The sequence below is a fragment of the Populus euphratica genome, unplaced genomic scaffold, assembly GCF_000495115.2.
Source record: "Populus euphratica unplaced genomic scaffold, PopEup_1.0 scaffold116.1, whole genome shotgun sequence".
NCBI classification, from domain to species: Eukaryota; Viridiplantae; Streptophyta; class Magnoliopsida; order Malpighiales; family Salicaceae; genus Populus; species Populus euphratica.
The window spans coordinates 387,710-408,400 of NW_011499995.1; the positions used below are offsets into that span (position 1 = coordinate 387,710).

General features: G+C 30.9%; 1 protein-coding gene and 1 long non-coding RNA gene across 2 annotated transcripts in view; both read left to right on the forward strand.

The window, feature by feature from the left end:
* The window catches only part of LOC105140598 (uncharacterized), a 3,277-nt gene extending 1,565 nt beyond the window's left edge, over nt 1-1,712 (forward strand). Inside the window, exons 2-6 of the mRNA XM_011047480.1 lie at nt 368-466; nt 546-654; nt 744-815; nt 961-966; nt 1,351-1,712. Coding sequence (XP_011045782.1) covers nt 368-466; nt 546-654; nt 744-815; nt 961-966; nt 1,351-1,470 — 406 coding nt within the window. The 3' untranslated portion in view covers nt 1,471-1,712. The remainder of the gene's footprint in view (nt 1-367; nt 467-545; nt 655-743; nt 816-960; nt 967-1,350) is intronic.
* Nucleotides 1,713-5,541: 3,829 nt separating this feature from the next.
* LOC105140599 (uncharacterized) lies at nt 5,542-11,632 on the forward strand. The gene is made up of 3 exons (XR_845210.1): nt 5,542-5,553; nt 7,815-7,817; nt 11,552-11,632. It is a non-coding gene; the product is annotated as an uncharacterized LOC105140599 (long non-coding RNA).
* The last annotated feature ends 9,059 nt before the right edge of the window (nt 11,633-20,691 follow it).

A 20,691-nucleotide genomic window follows, 5' to 3' on the forward strand; every position in this document is an offset into this window, starting at 1 on the left:
TCCTGCTGACCAGTATGTTAGAACCTTTATTCTTCACTCTGTTCATCGATGTGCATGAATGGGCCGAGAGTATATGTGATCATACTTTTGCTTGGTTTTACAAATAACTATAAATGTTCCTTTGCTTGTTGGTAGACAAAGTAGTTAATTTCCACAAGAGAAGAAAGCAGTTATTTTATCCGTTTAAATATGTCAGCTAACTTTGAAATGCACACCCCACTCCCCTTCTCCCTGGTTGTAGGCAGGGCTCCCCCTTATCTTTGGACTTTGTAGTTAATTCACTTCCTTAATTTGCTCTTCATTAAATGTAACATGAACATATATTTTGTTACATCTGCTTTAGAATGGTTTATTCATATATTTACAGGACTGCATATGATATAACTCTTGTTGATGATCACTGGCCACAAGATATGTTTAATGTCGTCAGAGGCAATACTTCACAGTCATGGGAAAGACTTCATGCGTGAGTTCCATCTTGCAATAATGGCCGTCTATCTTAGCTTTATCATTCTTTAGTCAATTTTTCACACCATATTTTGCAGTGGTGGTCTTCTGTCACACTCTTTTGAATTGGAGGGCAAAGTGAAAGGATTGTTTTTGGGCTCTCCAGCTGTCATTACATTCCGCATCCCCACAAAGGCTGCCTTGCAGGTTTGTTGTTTATACAGTCTATATTTTCTTTTCTTTCCTTGCCTTCTTGCATCAAGTTTTCTATCTTCTGACTTCTGCTTTATTTACAGGAGGCATACTCGACTCCCATTCTGCCTCTTGATGTCCTTGCAGACAAACCACCAGTGCAGAAGCTCGAGTGGGTAAGTTTCTTGTTTTGATTTCAAACATGCAAGTTCATCAATTTATGCTTGGACACCCTTCTTTTTGGTTTTGCTGTTAACTTAAGGTGGTCTTTTTTCTTTCATTTTCTATGGGATGGCCTCTGGTTTGGCCAAAATTCTGCAGGCAAAGGTACGATTCATCATCTTATTGTCTTGATCATTAGTTGTTAAAAGTTATTATAACATGCTTCCTGGCATTCAAATTTGACTTGACAAGTAAAAAGGCCAAAAGAAGGCCTCAGTGTCCATTTTTCGAACACCCTTTTACCCTTCCTGACTTGGTGACCATGAAATTCTAAAAGGAGAGTTGAAAAAAAGATTAAATGGTAATATTATTTGTTGATGTTGACACCATGGTTATCATTTAAATGATTCCTTGAAGACCATTTTTCCCCAATTTCATGTAGAGCAACTGTAACTGCTGCTTCAAGTCTCCATAATGACATGCTTTTCTTCCCTCAATATGCAATAATACTCGTTCTATTTTCTAACATTAGAATTTCTCTATTTACAGAAGCTGTTGGTTAAGTATGGGTCTCTAATTTCTGTGATCTCCATTGTGGTTCTGTTCGTGTACTTGCTCGTTACCCCATCCAAATCCGGTGCTGCAAAATCAGGCAAGAAGAGACGTTAAACATCACAGCCGAGAAACTGATCCAGTAGGTTGCCTGCAGTTTAGATTTTTCAGAGGAATTCTCTCCACAAGTACAGCTAGTTAAATTGTTTTCTAGCCGTAGAACTGAAATTTTGCCAGTGGGAGGAGTTAGCAATTTAAATAACTCAACTTTTTATTGTTACTGCATGTTTTCGTAGGGTGTCGGCCATAGTGCCAGCCGTAAAACCATCCTTTTCAATTGCATATCCTCATTCATGCCAGTAAAATGTTCGTCTATTCCTCTTTGCCACCCCATGAATATGTTCTCTGCAAAGTACTACAGTCTCTAGCAAGTAGCAACAGCGAATTGAAATTTAATTTTTGGATAAATAATAGTGGTAAGCTATTGAGCACCAATCTGATTGAACACAATCTGCTTACCTTAGCTTCTCAGTTGCTGGGCCAACTGGTAAATCGAGGTTTTTGAAAGGAAGCTTGCCCCCTGTCGTTTCAGGCTTTCAGCAACATCAGTACAATATCGCTCTGCTAAATACTACTGGGTCATTAATATGCTGGATACAAGGAACGTATTTTCTACTAATAGGATCCCCTAATTTGTAGCTCTTGTTTTTGCTCTCTTGTTTGCATTGTTTGAAATCATGAAATGGGGTTTGGGCTGATAAGATTTCAACAAAAATATAGAAGGATAATTGACTTATGCTTCCTGGTTTAAAACTTGGGTTAACCAAAGCTCAAATTAAAATATATTTTAACTCAAGAGAATCCTATTAAAACAAACTAAAAGACAGTGATATTACTATTTTCTTACTGTAGCTCCAGACTTATTAGCTCAATTAGAACAATAAAATTATAATTTTATCTTTATTAACAAAGCATATGTAACCTTCAAATCAGGGTTTTATCAGTCTTTTTCTATTTATTTACATAATAAAATGACTAATATGTCATTTGAATTTAAAAATAATGAACTAGCGGAAAGGGGCACTTTCCGTTTTTTCGTTGTGAAATGCACATTAAAATTACCACAATGCCCTTACATCAAAATTATCTGTACCTTGGATCAATGGGTGTCTTTTGTCCTTTCCTTTTTGCTTTTTTTTGTAATTACCAATTCTGACAGGGGCACTTTACTGTTTCATTTATATATAAAATATGAATTTATTTAAAAAAATCAGTTGCCTATTAAATTCAAGTGGTAGCATGTGAGTACTTTTGTGTTATTTGGACAACGTGGATGGATGATATTATTTTATCAGTTAAAATATAATTTTTATAGTTGTGCTTTATTCTATACGATGTCATTCCATTAATAATTAAAGAGTGTACCAAAAAAGATTAGGGGTTTTTTTTAATGGTTTTTTTTTATTCTCGATTTCAGAGGCTTTTCCTGTAAATTTTTAGAATAACTCTTTAATTTTTTATTTTAAATTTGATTTATATTTTTTTATTGATATTTTTTATTTTAAATAATCCATAAAATTGATTTTTTAAAATTTAACCCTCATTTAATTTTTTTTCTAGATTAAGTCCTAATTCTTTTGGTTGTTATGTTTTTCTTATCATTCTTTTAATTAGATTATATTTTTAATTAAATATCTCATTATTTTATATCATTTTATTAATTGAATTATTTTATTAATTTCATCAATTAATATCTTAATTCATTTTTATTTTATATTAAATTTGATATTATTTTTTAATAACTATTTATTTTATTTTTAATCATTTTTTATTAATTTTTTTTAACTTCATCTCTTAATATTTTATTTACCAAGATTTTATTGACCTTTTGAGTCCCAAGTTTAAAAGATTGGGCTGCGTTATTTTTTTTGTTTCTTCTTTCCTCTCTTCCCTTTAATTTTAGAGCCTTTCCCTGCACATTTTTAATTTTTATTCTTTTAAATTTAATCACTATTTTTTATTGTTATTTTTTTTATTTTAAATCATCCATACAATTAATTTTTTTTAATTTAATCATTATTTGGTTTTTTTATCTTTCAAATTTAATCCTCATGATTATTATATTTGTTTGTTAATATTCTTTTAATTAAATCATCTTTTTAATTATTTCCCTCTATATTTTATATCATATTCTTAATTAAATTATTTTTTCAATTGCATCTCTCAATATCTTACTTCATTTTATTTTATGTTAAATTTGATCTTTATTTTTTTAATTGCTATTTGTTTTATTGTTATTCTTTTTTTATTGAGATTTTTTTAATTTTATTTTTTAATATTTTATTTACTAGAATTTTGTTAACCTTTCAGTTCATGAGTTTGAAAAATTGAATTGAATTTATTTAAATTTTTTTTTCAGTTTTTTTATAATAATTTTTTTATTTTTTTATAAGATTATTATAATCTTATATATTAGGTAATTAGTTTTATGTGTTAACCTAATTTTGAACAAGCATAATATTGTTTTTTTAATAAACAAAATTAATCCCAGTAGAAGTCCCAATCGATGTAGGATATGTTCGTATATACAAGTTTAAATAAATGGATCCTTAATTCCCCCCTCATGCACGCTCCAACCCTAGCTAGCTAGTTTCGATTTCTTCTTGGTTCTTAGTAAGAAATATTATTAATACAATCACACAACCATATGATACTTTCACCTTCACCTTCACCTTCTTCATCTCCTTCTCCAGTTGAAGTTCCAAACACAGAAGAGATAAGTTCATGGGCGTTTGGGGTCCTTGCAATTGTTCTGTTGGCATTAGGATTTTACTATTCCTGGCTTCCATTCCTCAAATTAAGAAATTACATTGATAGAGTTTTTCATGCTTCTTTTACTGTTGGCATCAAACTCTTGGCATGGTTCAGGCAATTTCTCAGCTAAATCATTCCCTACGTCCAGGGGCGGAACTAAAAAGAGACAAGCAGAGCCCAAACCCCTACAAAATATTTAAAATTTTTGTATTTTTAGTGTTTAAATATAAGATAATATAATATATTTTTATTTTAAATAAATAAATTTTTTAATAATAAATTATATCTTGAGTCTTGCCCCTCATTATATAATTTCAGCTCCGCCCCTGCCTATGTTCGTGAGGATTATACCAGAAAACAAGTTCCATATGTGACTTGGTCTATTAACTATGAATTTATACCCCCGTTTTCCACCTCCGAATTTTGATAGACTCATTTGCCAAGGCAAGAAGGCTCACTGCTCCAGTATTATATATATTCTCACCAGCAGTTACTCTCACCATTGTGCATTGTGTTCCATAAGAGCATGCTAGCTGGTCTTTGTTCCTGAATGTCATCAATGTCGTCTAAGCACTCAAGTCCGATGAGTGTTTCACCTTTTTATTTCGTTGTTCAGCTTGATATCCAGCCTTTCATGGGATTTCCCAGGAGGTTCAGTATCATTCATACTAGGGTTTTGCAGGTTTACATAAGAGTTAAACCATATTAATTTCTTTTTCCACATTCCCATTTCATTCCTTTCAAATTTATCTTCAGAGTGCAAATTAAACGTCCATTCTCTTGTCCTCATTAGCTTATTCTTTGTTGTCAAAATAATAGCTATAGAATTAGTTATATGTTAAGAGAGAGTTACTTAAATGAGAGAAATATTTGATGGGAAAATAAAAAATAAAAAAGTAATTACTATTTGATGTGTGAAAACGATTCCTTTCTAGAATTTACTATAAGGGAATCTTCCACTTTTAGCTTTAATATTATTATTTTTTTTCCTTAAAAAAGAGAGAGTTTATTAATTACTTACTAACTATTTTGAGACCCTATATATTGTTGTATGGTGATTCGGAGATTCATAGGATTTAGTCACCCTAACTTTAAACAAATTGAATACTAATTTGTTAAATTACTATCTTTCTGATTTAATTAGGATCTTCTTAATTTTTAGCTATATCATGATAAGTATTTTAAGGGAATGTGGGCATTGTATGTTTATGCATAAAAAATAGTTGAACACTTTTTTTAATAAGATTTAATCACTATGCTAATTTTAAACATAAGGCCATAAATCTTGGGTTGTGCCCAATCATCGCTAATTAAACTCTCTTAATTCTTTTGATTGAGTTCACCTACTCTTTTTAGCAGTAATTAAGTCCTATTATGTTATAGTTTGTTCCAATTAACATCGAAATCTATGAGTTTTCTATCCTTATCTATCACTCATTCAATGAGTATTTTAATTTTTTTTAGATTTTCATAGAATAAGAACATTTGCAAACATATTGATATCAATTCACTGTACGCTTTCATTTTCCATTTCAATTTTGTGTTTATTTTCAATGACATTGTTCTGAATTTCATTTAAATATAGTGCTTTTAAAAATACATAAAAATAATATTTTTTATTAGCATATCAAAATTATTTAAAAATATCTAAAAAATATTAATTTAATATGTTTTCAATTAAAAACTAATTTGCAAAATATTCAAACCAAGCATAAAAACAAACACTCTTTGCTTTTTCAAATGTAAACACAATAATGATACTAGAGAACGTATTAGAGGAGCGTTACATAAATAAGAGATGAGGATATGAAAAAGATTTCCAAAAACAAATTGTTTTTTTTCTAATTAAATATTCAATGCCACGTAACGCTCGGCAGTTACCGTACCGGCGTCGGCCTCGAGAATCTAGGATTGGTTCAATATATATATATATATATATATATATATATATGTATTGATTGAAGGAATAAAATTGTAATTTGAAATGGAATCCTTTCTTGTATTTTCCAAAAGTAATTTTTCCTTTTTGGGTTATATCAGTTGTATTTTCTGTAAAAGGAGTAGATATACACTCCGTAGTCTAAAAATTTATGCAAAGCCAACTTCATGTTATTTTATTTTGAACGGAAATATATTGTTTAATTAGCCACACCATAATCTTAGAACCACACGGCTTAATTATATTCATTCCTCGAAACTTAATTTGCCTGATGGTTCTTCACAAATAGTTTCGTAACTATGCATGGGCCCGCGCTATGCTGTTGCTGTGGCTGTGGGTTAGGTTTTTTTCTAAAAAATTGATATTAAGTGATGCAGACGTCCGTAGTTTATTCATGAAAAGAGATGTCTAATGTTAACGATTTGAGTTATAACGCAAACTGAAATTAATGAGTTTGTTTTATTTTAATTAAACAATAAAAGAAAAGATAGTAATATTGATCTTTTTTTTTTCAAAAAGTATTACAATACTTAGAAAAATAATAATGATGGGAGCATGAAATTAGATAAGAAAGGATGAAAACATTGGATCAGGTCAACAAACATGGAAGAATATAATAGAAAAAAAACTAATTACACAAAAATATCAAAAATAAAAAATAATAATTAAAAGAATAAAAATAAAAATAAGTAACTAAATTTTTTTGATTGAAGGGTTAAATTTTTTTAAAAAAATAATATACCATGAACCTAGATTAAAAAATAAAATAAAAATTAATAAATTTTTTATAAAAGGGCTAAAGGAAATTTTTTTTTCTAAGAATAAAGACCCAAAAAAAAAGTGATATATGAAAAATTGATATTGAAGAACCAAATCAAAAGGACTAACCGTTATTTAAAAGTACATTGAATAAAAAAATTATATAAAAAAAGATAAAAATCTTTATTCAAAGGGTTAAATTAGAGAGATACATAACTACTAATATAGTAAAACACATTATTCAAAGGTTATTTTGATAAACATGTTATTATTATTATAATTATTATATTATCATCATAATTATTGTTATAACTATCATTATAGATAGAAATTAGAATTCAAGGATTGAATTAAAAAATTATAAAATTTTAATAAAAAATAAAATAAAAAATTAAAAGAACATTAAAAGACAATAAAACTAGGGATCTTGCTATAGAAGAGAGAAATGAAAGGAAAATAAATCAATATCTTTTAGATGATATATGCTGGCCATAAAAGAAAGGTATATGATGGAGTACAAAATAAGATAGTAAAAAATAATTTTTCATCATCAAAAGATACCTAACTTTTTTAATAAAAATATATTAATTAAATATTAAATTATTATATCATCCTTGACCAAACTTAGTAATTACAAAAAAAACAAAACCTTGAGGAAAAGACATCAAAACCCTTATTTACATGGCCTGTTTTGTTTATCCTAAGAACAATTATGTAATTAATTGTACTATACAATTAAAAAGTAATAATACTAAAATATCTTTGTCAAGCAATGTTGGTTTTTTTGTATTCTAGGAGTATTTTAGCAATTTTATTATGCATTAAAAGACAGATAGACAAAACACCCCAAATAAATCAACAACAACAAATGAATAGTGTATAAAAACCAAAACACCCTTGAATAAAAAACATCCTTGCCGAGGCCATAAACGTCACGCCAATATTATAGCAAGTAGTGAAGAGTGAATCTCTCAGGTCCTGGTCTCGGTGTTGTCCAACTCTGAATGAGAACAAGTGAGTCAACAACCTTCCTTTCCTATTTTCTCCATAGACGCCTCCACCTATAACCCACATATTTCTTCTCCAAGAGCCCTTGACATAGCTAGCTAATAGACTATCTTGCTCTCGGTGTTGCTCCTTTGCCATTTGCAAGCTAGTTTTTCTGCTACAATGGATCGGTCTCTCATGTCTGTCCTTCTCAACAGCCCTGAAAGCCCCATCCCCCGACCCTGGGAACGTTGCTTTGATATTAGGGTTATCTCTCTCTCTCGCTCTTCCACCTCTTTCGATCCCCACACACATTCTTTTGCATTTCACTCATCAAAATCATATGTTAGACAAATACTTCGATCATGTGGTAATTAAAAAAAAAACACATATGCATGTTTTATTTATCTAAATTAAATTGTTGTGATGTTTTTGTGCTGCAGAATGAAGTGTTATTCTACACGAACACCTTGGATGATACGATTTTGATCGACCTGAGGTGCCAAATCAATCTTGGTGGTGGTTTGTTCCACACTAACAACATGTGGCAAGAGCTTGCTGGTTGCACCAGCTGTGTCCGTCACTATCCTTCAGTCCTCCAAAGCCGAAACCCTCAGCCTTTTCTCCTCCAAGCTTCTTGCTGTGGTCCATTGGTGTATCTGCTTGTGCCTGAGTTTGTCAACCACTGCCCGTTCTGCGAGAGTCTCGTTTATATCGTAGGCTAAATCATCATCATCATCATCATCATCAATCAATCACATCCCCCGTCTGGGCTTTTCAATCTTATCTTCTTATTCTTGTTCTAAGCTTTAGTGGGGCTATAGGCTAAGAGTTTTATCCATGTATAACCGTGTTTGGCATCAAAGATTTTTTATTTTATTAATTTTTGTTCCTAAATAAAGTTTGAAAAAATTCCCTTGTTTGCATTGAAGCTTCACATTAGCATTGCATGTCCATTAATTTGGTGAAGCTCTCATGCAAATGTTGTAAGGCATAATATATAGTTGGATTTCTAATAAATTTAATTTATTTAATTTTTATGTAGTCCAAGTGATGGTGCCCAAATTAATAATGGAGACTTAAATAATGGAATTTGGGGGCTTCAAACGACCTCCAACTAGCATAGCTAGTTGTCTATGGAGTATGCCCTGAAACAATCCTTTCAAATTGGGATGATTTGCATTATTTTGATACCATTAGCCAAAGTTATAACGGTCAAAATACTAAACAGTGTGCAAAATATTTCCAAACCGGTGTCGGATTGCTATCTCTTGTCATCTTTGTATTGGCTTACTCTATCAAGGTAATTGAGAATCATCAATTCTATATCTGACAGCTCAGCTTCCCCAATGTCCTTCACATTAGTCTTTCATGCACCAGACTCAACAAGTTTTTCAATGAATTTTAAAAAAAAAATCTTAAAAATGGAAATGGATTCTTTGCATGCCAAAAAAAAAAAGGGTTTTGGTCAAACCTTTGTTTTCCCTTTTTTGTCTTTTCCACTAAGCAATAATATAGTAGTTTTTTATATTTTATTTAACCTTTTTCTAATTAATAAGAGGATTTATTAATGGCATGTTTATAAATTTAACGCGTTGGATATATACAAAAATTTATTATCGTCAAGGACAACCATATTTTGCCTGCATCATAATATATCGACGGTGTCAAACATGCGCAATCGATCCCACAAGCACGTGCTGAACACCCCTAGTTTATTTATGATCAGGAATATGTTAGATATAAAAAGGAAAGAGAACATCACATTTAAAATCATTCCAAACAATAAAAATATTATAATTATTGATAATTACACCTTGAGTATTGTAAAATTTCTTTAAATATTCAATTATACGTAGCTAACCTTAATTAGTATTTTCTATAAATTATTAATTAGAATTCAGACTCATCATTTTTTATAATTTTTTATTGTGTTTTATATAGTAAATTCAACTGTAATTTTATTTTTTATGATAATCAAGCAATATTATCAATGCAAGCCAGCCATTTAGCATCTGGCCAAGCAAGAAAAACAAGTGTTCAAAGTAAATTAGTTGTTTTGGAGAAGGAAATGAATAAAATTACTGTATTGATTGATCTATCTAACAAGAAGCTCGCTCAGCCACCAAGAACCTAGCTGAATCATTTGTGAGTTCTGTCTACATTTCTTAGCAGATCATTAGCTGTGTAACCAAAATCCTCTTTACAATTCTTTAACCAAACTGACAGCCGATGGAGAATTAAAGAAAAACATGATTCCCAGTTCGGCCGAATTTTGTTAAAAATGAGGTGATTCGTCCTCCTAGGACTTGCTTTTAAAGGCATTTGCAAAACCCACACTGTAAACCTCATCATCATTAATCCCTACCTCTGAGCTCTTGTAAAACTTGATCTGAAGCCCCGAGCGTCACTCAAACCATCAAAGAATTCATTTTATGGTGAGTAAAGAATTTAAATTATTTAGTGAGAAAACTAGAGTATCATCGGCATTTTGCAGATAGGTGATAAAATCTCAATTTCTCAGTTGAATGCCACTATACATACCTCTGGCTAGTTATGCTTGATGAAACAGCATTGAAAGGCCCTGCACTATTATATTGAGTGAAAAAGGTGACAAAGGGTCACCTTATCAAATACCACAACCAACACGGAATTTTCTAGTAGAAAACCATTAACAAGAAGTAAGAGATATCTAGTAGAAAATGCTGTGATAAACTCAATCAACTATTATTTATAACTTGCAACTATCTATTATCAATCATCATTATTAGTTGTCACCTACTATTAACCACTATTACTTGCACTCACTTATTATCAACCACCACCATTACTTGTTGCCTCTTAATTTATGTATAAATAAGCTTTTAAGTTTATGTTATTAAGTGTGAGAAATAAAAGAAAGAAACACGAGAGAAAAAGAAAGAATATGTATTAAGAGTATGTGTTTGAATTTGTAAGCTTTTATTTTTATAATAAAATCGTGTGTTGTATCCCCTCTAATTGTTCTAAAGTCATCACCAATGGTCTCTCCTACCAATAATTTATATCAAAGTCCCGTTCATCAAAAAATAGTGTTCTTAAGACATTTTTGATTTTTCAAAGTTGCTAAAAACCATTTTTGATCATTCTATCATGTAGTATTCATCCATACAAACTCACTAGTGTAAAAATCAACTTCATCGGAGCCCGCGGTAGCCCACAGACACCGCTTAAAAATTCTACCACTAAAGCCTATGCGTAGCCGACGTGCCCCAAGGTAGACGACGATTGAGCCATATACACGTCATATTTGAGCCAAATCGAGTTGTACAAGCCGTTTTCAAGCCGAGCCGTATAAGCCATCTAGCTTAGCCTCAGCCAAGCCACATAAAATATTCTTGGTTCAGCCCAACGAACCACCCGATGTCTAGAATCAATTTCCTGATCATTTCAGCCTATTTTGACCCATCTTCAACCAAGTTAGACTGGTTGCCTATTATTTTAAGCATTCTAGATCTATTTATTGTGTCCATTTCTTCAAATTCAACTCTTAAAAGGTGATATAGTCATTTAAGGAGCAAAATGACTATAGAAAATGCATAAACACTCATCTCAAAGCTAACCAAAGACAACTATGATAATTGGTGTATCAGATTGAAGGCATTTTTTAGTTCATAAGAGTGTATAGAGATTATGGAATATGGCTATAAAGAACCAGAGTCCATTTGGGCACTATAGCACTGAATGCTGAAGAAAAGCTCCATTAGAGGTATGCGAACAAGCCAACTATGCAGAGAAGGATGTCATCATTAGAGGACCACCTGCAATATTAGTCCAGCAAAGACTAGGTGAGAATCAGGAGAATATATGGTATTTGGATTTTGGAGCTAGCAATCATATGTGTGGTCATCAAGATTTATTTAAAGATTTAGATGAAACTATAAAAGGTCATATCATTTTTGGAGACATCTCTAAAGTTCCAGTGAAAAAAAGAGGCAACATCTCAATTAGTTTGAAGTATGACAATCATAGTTACATTACAGATGTTTATTATGTTCCAGCCATTAAACATAACTTGTTGAGTATAGGCCAACTTCCGAAGAAAAGTTATACTCTTCTTATAAAGAATTGTAATCTAATAATTGAAGATTACAATGAAAGATTAATTGTCTATATGAAGATGTCCAAAAATAGGATGTTTCTTATAAACATCTAATATGTTACCGTAAAGTATTTAAGTGTCATCACCAACAATGAAATGTGTCTCTAGCACCTAAGACTTGGACATCTAAATTTCACAAGTTTGAAAATGCTTGCAAGCAAAAACATGGTCAAAGGTATGCCCCACATTGATCATCTAGATAAAGTCTGTGAGAGTTGTGTCTTTAGCAAACATCACAAATCTAGTTTTGCCAAAGAAGTCAACTAAAAAGCAAATAAGCCACTAAAGTTGGTGCACATAAATGTGTGTGGTCCTATAAAGCCCATGTCAACTAGACAAAATAGGTACTTTCTTACGTTCATTGATAATTTTAGTAGAAAGACATGAGTATACTTTCTGAAGAGGAAGTCAGAAGTATTCAATTGTTTTAAAGATTTTAAAGCAATTATTAAGAAGCAAAGTGACTACAAGATTAGAACCGTGAGATTTGATCGAGGTGGAGAATATATAGCAAATGACTTTAAAGCCTTTTGTACACAACAAGGCATCAGACATCAGACAACATCAGCTTATACACCACAATTGAACAGTGTAGCTGAGAGAAAGAATCAAATGATCTTGACATGGTAAGAAGTCTACTAGAAGTTTGTAAGTTGTCACTCCTGAAGAAGCATAGAGTGGTCACAAACCAAGTATTACTCATCTTTGAGTCTTTGGTTGTATGGCATATACAAAGATTCTAGATGCAAGTAGGACTAAACTCGATGACAAAAATGAGAAATGCATCTTTATCGGATATAGTGATAGAAAGATGGGATACAAGCTATATAATCCCATCATAAAGAAGGTGATCATGAGTAGAGATGTTATCTTTGAATAAGATAAATCTTGGCAGTGGAATGATGATCAAGAAAAAGTAAAATGGATCAGTATTGATTTGATCCTTGAAGACAAAGTGGAAGTACCAACAATCCTTGCAAAAGGTATGATGTTACCAGCAGATGAGCCACAAAGTTCGGCATATAGATTCCTTGTATTTAGTAGGAGAAACATATTAGAATCATCATCAACACCGCCATCAGTATCCTCATCAGCATCCTTATCAGAAGGACCAAGAAGGATGAGAAATTTAGAAGAACTGTACGATGTCTTTCAAGTCATGAAAGATACAACTATATTTTGTTTTTTCACAGATAATGGCCCATTTAGCTTCAATGAAGCTATCACAGAAGAAAAGTGGATAAAAGCAATGGATGAAGAAATACATGCCATTGAAAAGAATGACACCTGGAAGTTGACTAATCTACTAGAAAATAAGAAAGCAAGTGGTGTCAAATAGGTCTACAAGACAAAGAAGAATGTAAAAGGTGAAGTACAAAGATACAAAGCAAGATTAGTGGCAAAAGACTACAAACAGATAAAAAGCATTGACTATGAAGAAGTATTTACTCCAATAGCCTGGCTAGAGACAATCAAATTGATGATCTCACTAGCTGCACAATATAAATGGAATATCTATCAACTCGATGTGAAGTCAGCATTTCTGAAAGGCTTTCTAGAAGAAAAGATCTATGCTGAACAACCACTTGGATACATTAAATTTATAAATAAAGGTAAAGTATACAAGTTGAAGAAAGCCCTTTACGGTTTGAAGCAAGCTCCGCATGCTTGGAATACCAATTGACATGTATTTTTAAAATAATGGATTTGAGAAATGTCAATATAAACACGTAATATATGTGAAGAAAGAAGCAGATGACAACATATTATTTGCGTACCTATATGTTGATGACTTGATATTCACTAGCAACAATCCTATCATGTTTGAAGACTTTAAGAAAAGCATGGTTCATGAGTTTAAGATGACAGACATTGGTCTGATGACATATTTTCTTGGCTTAGAAGTAACGAGAAAGAAGAAGGGATTTTTTTATCCCAAAACAATTACGCCAAAGTTATTCTTGAAAGGTTTAAAATGAAAAAGGAGCAGTCCGATATCAACTCTAATTGAGAATGAAGTACAATTAAGAAAGAGTAAAGTTAGAAATGTTTTTACTTCAAAAGCTTAGTAGGAAGCTTAAAGTACCTGACATATACCAGACAAGATATACTTTATGGAGTCAGACTTATCAGCAGATATATGGAGATATCAGGCCAGTCTCACTTGAATGTAGCTAAGAAAATTCTTTGTTACATTAAAAGAACAATAAATGAAGGTATATTTTATATCTTAAGTGAAAACTTCAATCTTATTGGCTACTTGGATAGTGATTGGGATAGAGATCTGAATGAAAGGAAAAGCACAATTGGATTTGTCTTTTTTATGGGAGATATATTTTTCACATGGTCATCTAAGAAGTAATTGATAGTAACGTTATCAAGCTATGAAGCCGAATATGTTGCTACCAACTCAATTGTCTATCATTTAATATAGTTAAGGAATATGCTAAAGTTTTTGGGATTTCCTCAAGAAAGTCCTACAAAGATTTATATTGATAATCGATCAATGATTGTATTAGCTAAGAATCCAGTGTATCATGAAAGAAGTAAACATATCGATACACGTCATCATTTTAATCAAAAACATGTGAAGAACAAAGAAGTTGAACTAATATTCTGCAAAATAAATGATCAAATTACAGATATCTTTACAAAACCATTAAAGGGAGAAATATTTATTAGGATAAAGTTCATGCTTGGTATAACATCCCTCGATTGAGTTTAAAAGGCAGTTTTGTTGTGGTAAACTCAATAAACCACCAACCACCATCACCTACTGCCTCTTAATTTTTTTATAAATAAGCTGTTAAGTTTATGTTATTAAGTGTGGGAAAGAAAAGAGAGAAGAAAATGATGTGTATTAAGAGTGTGTGTTTGAATTTCTAAGCTTTTGTTTTTGTAATAAAACCATGTGTTTTATCCCCTCTAAGTATTATAAAGCCACCACCAGTAGTTTCTTCCACCAATAGAAGGGCACTCATAAATTTTAAGTCTTCTCTATTTATTACCAAATCTCATGTATCCTATCACTTCATCAAGATAATCTTACAAGACTGAATCAAAAGCTTTGTGAAAATCTACTTTGAACATCATGCCTACTTTCCCATTCGTTTGTATTCATGAACCATTTCATTTTCTATTGTAAACCCATCAGTAGTTTTTCTACCTGCTATTTGGCTATCACTAATAAGGTCTTAGATGACATGCTTTAGCCTATTGGAGACACCTTCACCATTATTTTGTATATCCCATCAACCATGCTAATTGGTTTGTAGTTGGATAATCTTTTTGATTCTTTGGTCCTTGGGATCAAGGTTACTTAGGCAAGGTTTGCACCATTTGGAAGCTTCTTTATTCTAAAAAATTCAACGATTAAATCCATCATATCATGACAGATCAGGCTCCAAGCCTTCATATAGAATTTGAAATTAAAACCCTTTGATCCTGGAGATTTTGTAACATCTTAGTCCTAAACTATTTTTTTTAACTTCTTTCATTGATACTTCTCATTATAACCAATGGGACCTCTCCAAACTAAGCTTCCTATAATCAACAAGACCCATCTTATCCCTTTTAGAACATGACTTGTTTAACAGCTTGGAGTAAAAAGAGACTACGAGTCTCTTGCTCTCATTTAGGGTAGTGTAAAAGATACCATTATAGGTAATTTGAGATATGTTCTTATGGTTTCTTCCCAAATTAACTACCAAGTAAAAAGAAAAATTTATATTACGATCACCAAGCTTGCACAATTTTTGCCTTGATTTCTTACACCAAATTGCTTCCTCGTGTCGACTTACCACTTATTGCTTTGTTACCAATTCATCCCCAATTCTTGACTCTTTTATTGATAGATCCTGACTTTCACTTACCTTTTCCATATTTCTATAATTTGTTTTTATGATGCTAGCACTTTATTGTATTAGTTGCCAAAATAATAATGATTATAAATCCACAGTGGCTTGGCAAGACAACTTAGTTTCTTCATCAATTTGAACATTCCTGTAAACTACAAGTGACTAGCATTCCAGAACTTTTCCAATGGCTTTATAAATTGCAGATGTGACAGCCAAGAGTTTATAAAGTGAAAAGGCTTCCAACCTTAGTTCTGTTTTGGATCCCCTATAAGTAACTGACGGTGACCTGAAAGGCCTCTAGGCAACTAGCTTAGTGTTAACCCACTGAACCTCAAGTGACAAGTAGACGAGGAGAACGCATGATCTATTCAATTCATTGATCCACTACCAAACCAAGTGTAGTGACAACCAGTAAAGGGATAGTCAACCAAATCATGACCACCTAGAAAAATTTGAAAAGCTCTTGAGCCTATAATGTTAACATAGCATTGTTTCTTTCTTAATGTGTAAGAATTTCATTAAAATCTCCCATAAGAAACCATGGTATATCAAAAGCTTATCTTAAGATAGTAAGATCATCCCAAAGTTCTCTTCTTTCTAAAAAAACATGGTGTATAAACTCATATCAGAGCATATTTAAAACCAGAAGCCACATGCTGTCCATAAATTGCAATCCATTTTTCTCCATATTCCACATATTTGAATTTAAATTTATTTATCCCAGCCTAAGGAAGTCATTCATAGAAAATATTACTGAATTGATTAGTGAAAGTAAAATTATGAATATACTGGCTTTAGATTTTATAATTTTTTATTTATTTTAATGGTTTAGTTACTATGGACTAATAATAGATAGTTAGGAGATACGATAAGTACTTAAAAATATATTTTTATTAAGGTTTTATATTATTATATTACACTTAAAGTATTATTAAATTTCTTAATTTAAATCTGTTTTATAATTAGTAAAATAATATAATATATATTTAATTTATAGTAAATGCTCAGTTTTAAATGTAGGTTTGTAAAATAGGTATATTTCACAATTTAAAAGATCTATTGATGTGTTTTATTATTTAAATTGGGGTTTATATGAAGAAATAAATAAAAGATTAGGCTGAAAAAAGCAATTTTAGTTGGGTTGATTCTATTCAAACTAGAATACTATTTAGTTTTTAAATTATAATTGAAGCTCTCGATCTAGATTCAAGTGTGGTTTACTTTAATCAAAAGATAAGATATAGGTGTAAAACATTCATGTAGAGACCAAAACTTAATATAATTATTTTTAAGTTAAAATCATAACAACAAAATAGAAGTATGAATCTATCGTAAAGCTCAAATTAGACCATTTTCTCAAGTTAAAAATTTGAGATAAATATCTATAACTTTTATGCAAACCGTTTGTTTAGATTATAATATTATCAATAACATTTTGTCCAGTTACTAAATAAATAGTTTTAATTTTTTTTCCTATAAAATATGTATTTATCATATATTTAGACATATTAGTTTTCACATCAAGATTCATGTTGTTGCTTTTTTTTGTATTTTTTTAATATTCAAGTTTTATTTTATGTTGCATTATCATTAATCTCTTATTTATGTTTTTTTTTTATTAGTTAATTTATATCATAATTATATTATTATCTTGGCTATTTATGTTTTTCTCCCTGATTATCTTTAGTTAAGTTTATTTTTTTCAATGTGAAAAGGTTACAATAATGATGTAATAATAAGTATAATACAAACTTAATATGAATTTTAATATTTAAATTCAAGAAAGTTTGTTATTAATATATATTATAATTGTTATCTTATTCAACCTTAATACATTTATTCTTAACTGGCAAGTCTTTATTTGTGGTGTGTAATTATTAGTATAACAAATATAATAAATACTTGATTCTTTCATAGCCTACTATATAGAGAACTAATATTTGTGTTGTGTCATTTGTGGTGTGTAATTATTAGTATAACAAATATAACAAATATTTAATTCTTTCATAGTCTACTATATAGGGAACTAATATTTGGTTTTAAAAGGATATTAATTTTTTATTTTAAAAAATTTAAAAAATAAAGAGTAGCTGCATACTCCAACAAATAGGAGGTGGTCGTGCCTTTAGAGCGACCCGCGCAACACCTCTTACTAGCTAAAACCCATATTTTTTTGTGTGTCATCGCATCCTCTCTTTTTTTATAAGATAACATGTGTGGTAATGGGTGGTGTGATTGGTCATGGGTGGTGCAGTTCATCCCTGGAGATCGTTTTTTGAAATAAATATTTATTATATATTAGGCATATAGGTTATCACAACAAGATTCATGTTGTTGTGTTTTTTTTTTGTATTTTTTTAACATTCAAGTTTTATTTTATGTTACATTATCATTAATTTCTTGTTCATGTTTATTATTTTTTTTTATTATACTTAGTTAATTTATATCATAATTATATTATTATCTTGGCTATTTATGTTTTTCTTCTTGATTATCTCTAGTTAAGTTTATTTTTTTCAATATGAAAAGGTTACAATAATGATGTGATAATAAGTATAATACAAACTTAATATGAATTTTAATATTTAAATTCAAAAAAAGTTTTTTATTAATATGTATTATAATTGTTATCTTAATCCATCTTAATACGTTTACTCTTAAATGGCAAGTCTTCATTTGTGGTGTGTAATTATTAGTATAACAAATATAACAAATACTTGATTCTTTCATAATTTACTATATAGAGAACTAATATTTGTGTTATGAAAGGATTTTAATTTGTTATTTTAATAAATTTAAAAAACAAAAAGTGATTGTATACGCCAACAAATAGGAGGTGGGTGTGCCCTTGGAGCGACCCGTGCAACGTCTCTTACCAACTAAAAACCATTTTTTTTTTTTGTCATCGCATCCTTTTTTTTTATAAGATAGTGTGTGTGGTAATGGGTGGTGTGATTGGTCATGGGTGGGGTGGTTCATCCCTGGAGATCTTTTTTTGAAATAGATATTTATCATATATTAGGCATATTGGTTTTTACATCAAGATTCATGTTATTGTTTTTTTTTGTATTTTTCTAATATTCAAGTTTTATTTTATGTTACATTATCATTAATTTTTTCGCTACATGACGTCAGACGACAGCTCCACTCTTTTTTTTACCGAAAAAGACGGTTTTGACCCGAAATAGCCCGAAACTCATTTTTCATCCCTATCAACATAATTTAACCCATATTGACCCGGTGGACTCGGTTTTGACCGAAAATGATGATTTTGACCCGAAACGGCTCGAAACTCATTTTTTATCCTAATCGACATCGTTTAGCCTGTATTGACCCCGGTGGACTTGGTTTTGATCGAAAATGACGATTTTGACCCGAAACGGCCCAAAACTCATTTTTTATCTCGATCGACATCGTGTAGCCCGTATTGACCTCGGTGGACTCAGTTTAGATCGAAAACGATGTTTTTGAATCGAAACTGCCCAAAACTCATTTTTCATCACGGTCGACATTGTGGGACCCGTATTGACTTGATGGACTCGGTTTTGACCGAAAATGATGGTTTTGACCCGAAACTACCCGAAACTCATTTTTTATCCCGGTCGACATCGTTTAACCCATATTGACCCGATGTACTCGATTTTGATCAAAAGATGTGGTTGACTTCAGAAAATATATTTTAAATTCTTTTTTATATTTTTTTTATGAATAATAAAATAAAATAGCATTCGAGAAAATCTGAGTGAATCCAAAATTGGGTTACAATAGTTGCCCCCTTTTTACAATGCTTATGGTGCAAAGGCATTGGCAAATTCATTTTCTTTTGACTTTGCATAGTAAGTTTTGTAAAGAAAAATGATGGAAGTGTTGAAAAACACATATATTTTTTAGTTGGTCTAATTCTTATGGGCGACCTGCCCAAGTGAAAAACATGAAAGTGTTTTCAATCTTGATTTTGTGAAATACCTGAAAGTGATTTCAATAATGGTTTGTTGAAATACATCAAAGTGATTTCAACAATGGTTTAGTGAAATACATGAAAGTGAATTCATCAATGGTTTCCTAAAATACATGAAAGTGATTTCAGATTAGTTTTGTGAAATACATGAAAGTGATTTTATCATTGATTTTGTGAAATACATGAAAATGATTTCAATAATGGTTTTCTAAAATACATGAAAGTGATTTCAGATTGATTTTATGAAATACATGAAAGTGATTTCAATAATGGTTTTCTGAAATACATGAAAATGATTTCATATTGATTTTGTGAAATACATGAAAATGATTTCATCATTGGTTTCCTGAAATACATGAAAGTGATTTCATCAATGGTTTTCAGGGTTAATGAAAACTTCTAAAGGAAGTCATATTTGTACAGCTCAGATCTGATTTGTAAAAATCGATCTAAAAAATGATGAAAGCTTCTCTCGAAAGTCTTATATCTATGGTTGAGATCTGATCTTCTGTTCAAAATAATAGTAAGAGTAGAATCCTTATAAATCACGCAGTATTTGGTGACAGACATCATCAACTTCTTGTATTTCAAGACTTTCAAAGTTCTCAACTCTTGAAGCTTTAATCATGTCTTCCTCTTCTTCCAATGTTAACCCAAATCTTATTCCTACAGTAGAGCCTATAGTTTGGCGTACTACTTTTAAAGTGAATGGTCATCTAGTTATAATAGAAGATACTGTAATGGATAATGAAGATACTGCTGTAGCTATGGCTAGAGACATGGTCCTTCCCCGTGATGAAATAATACTGGCAGCTAGGATCGATATTGAAGTAGTGAATCAGGGTTAGTTTGTCTTTGGTGAACGTTGCAGAGCGTCTTCATG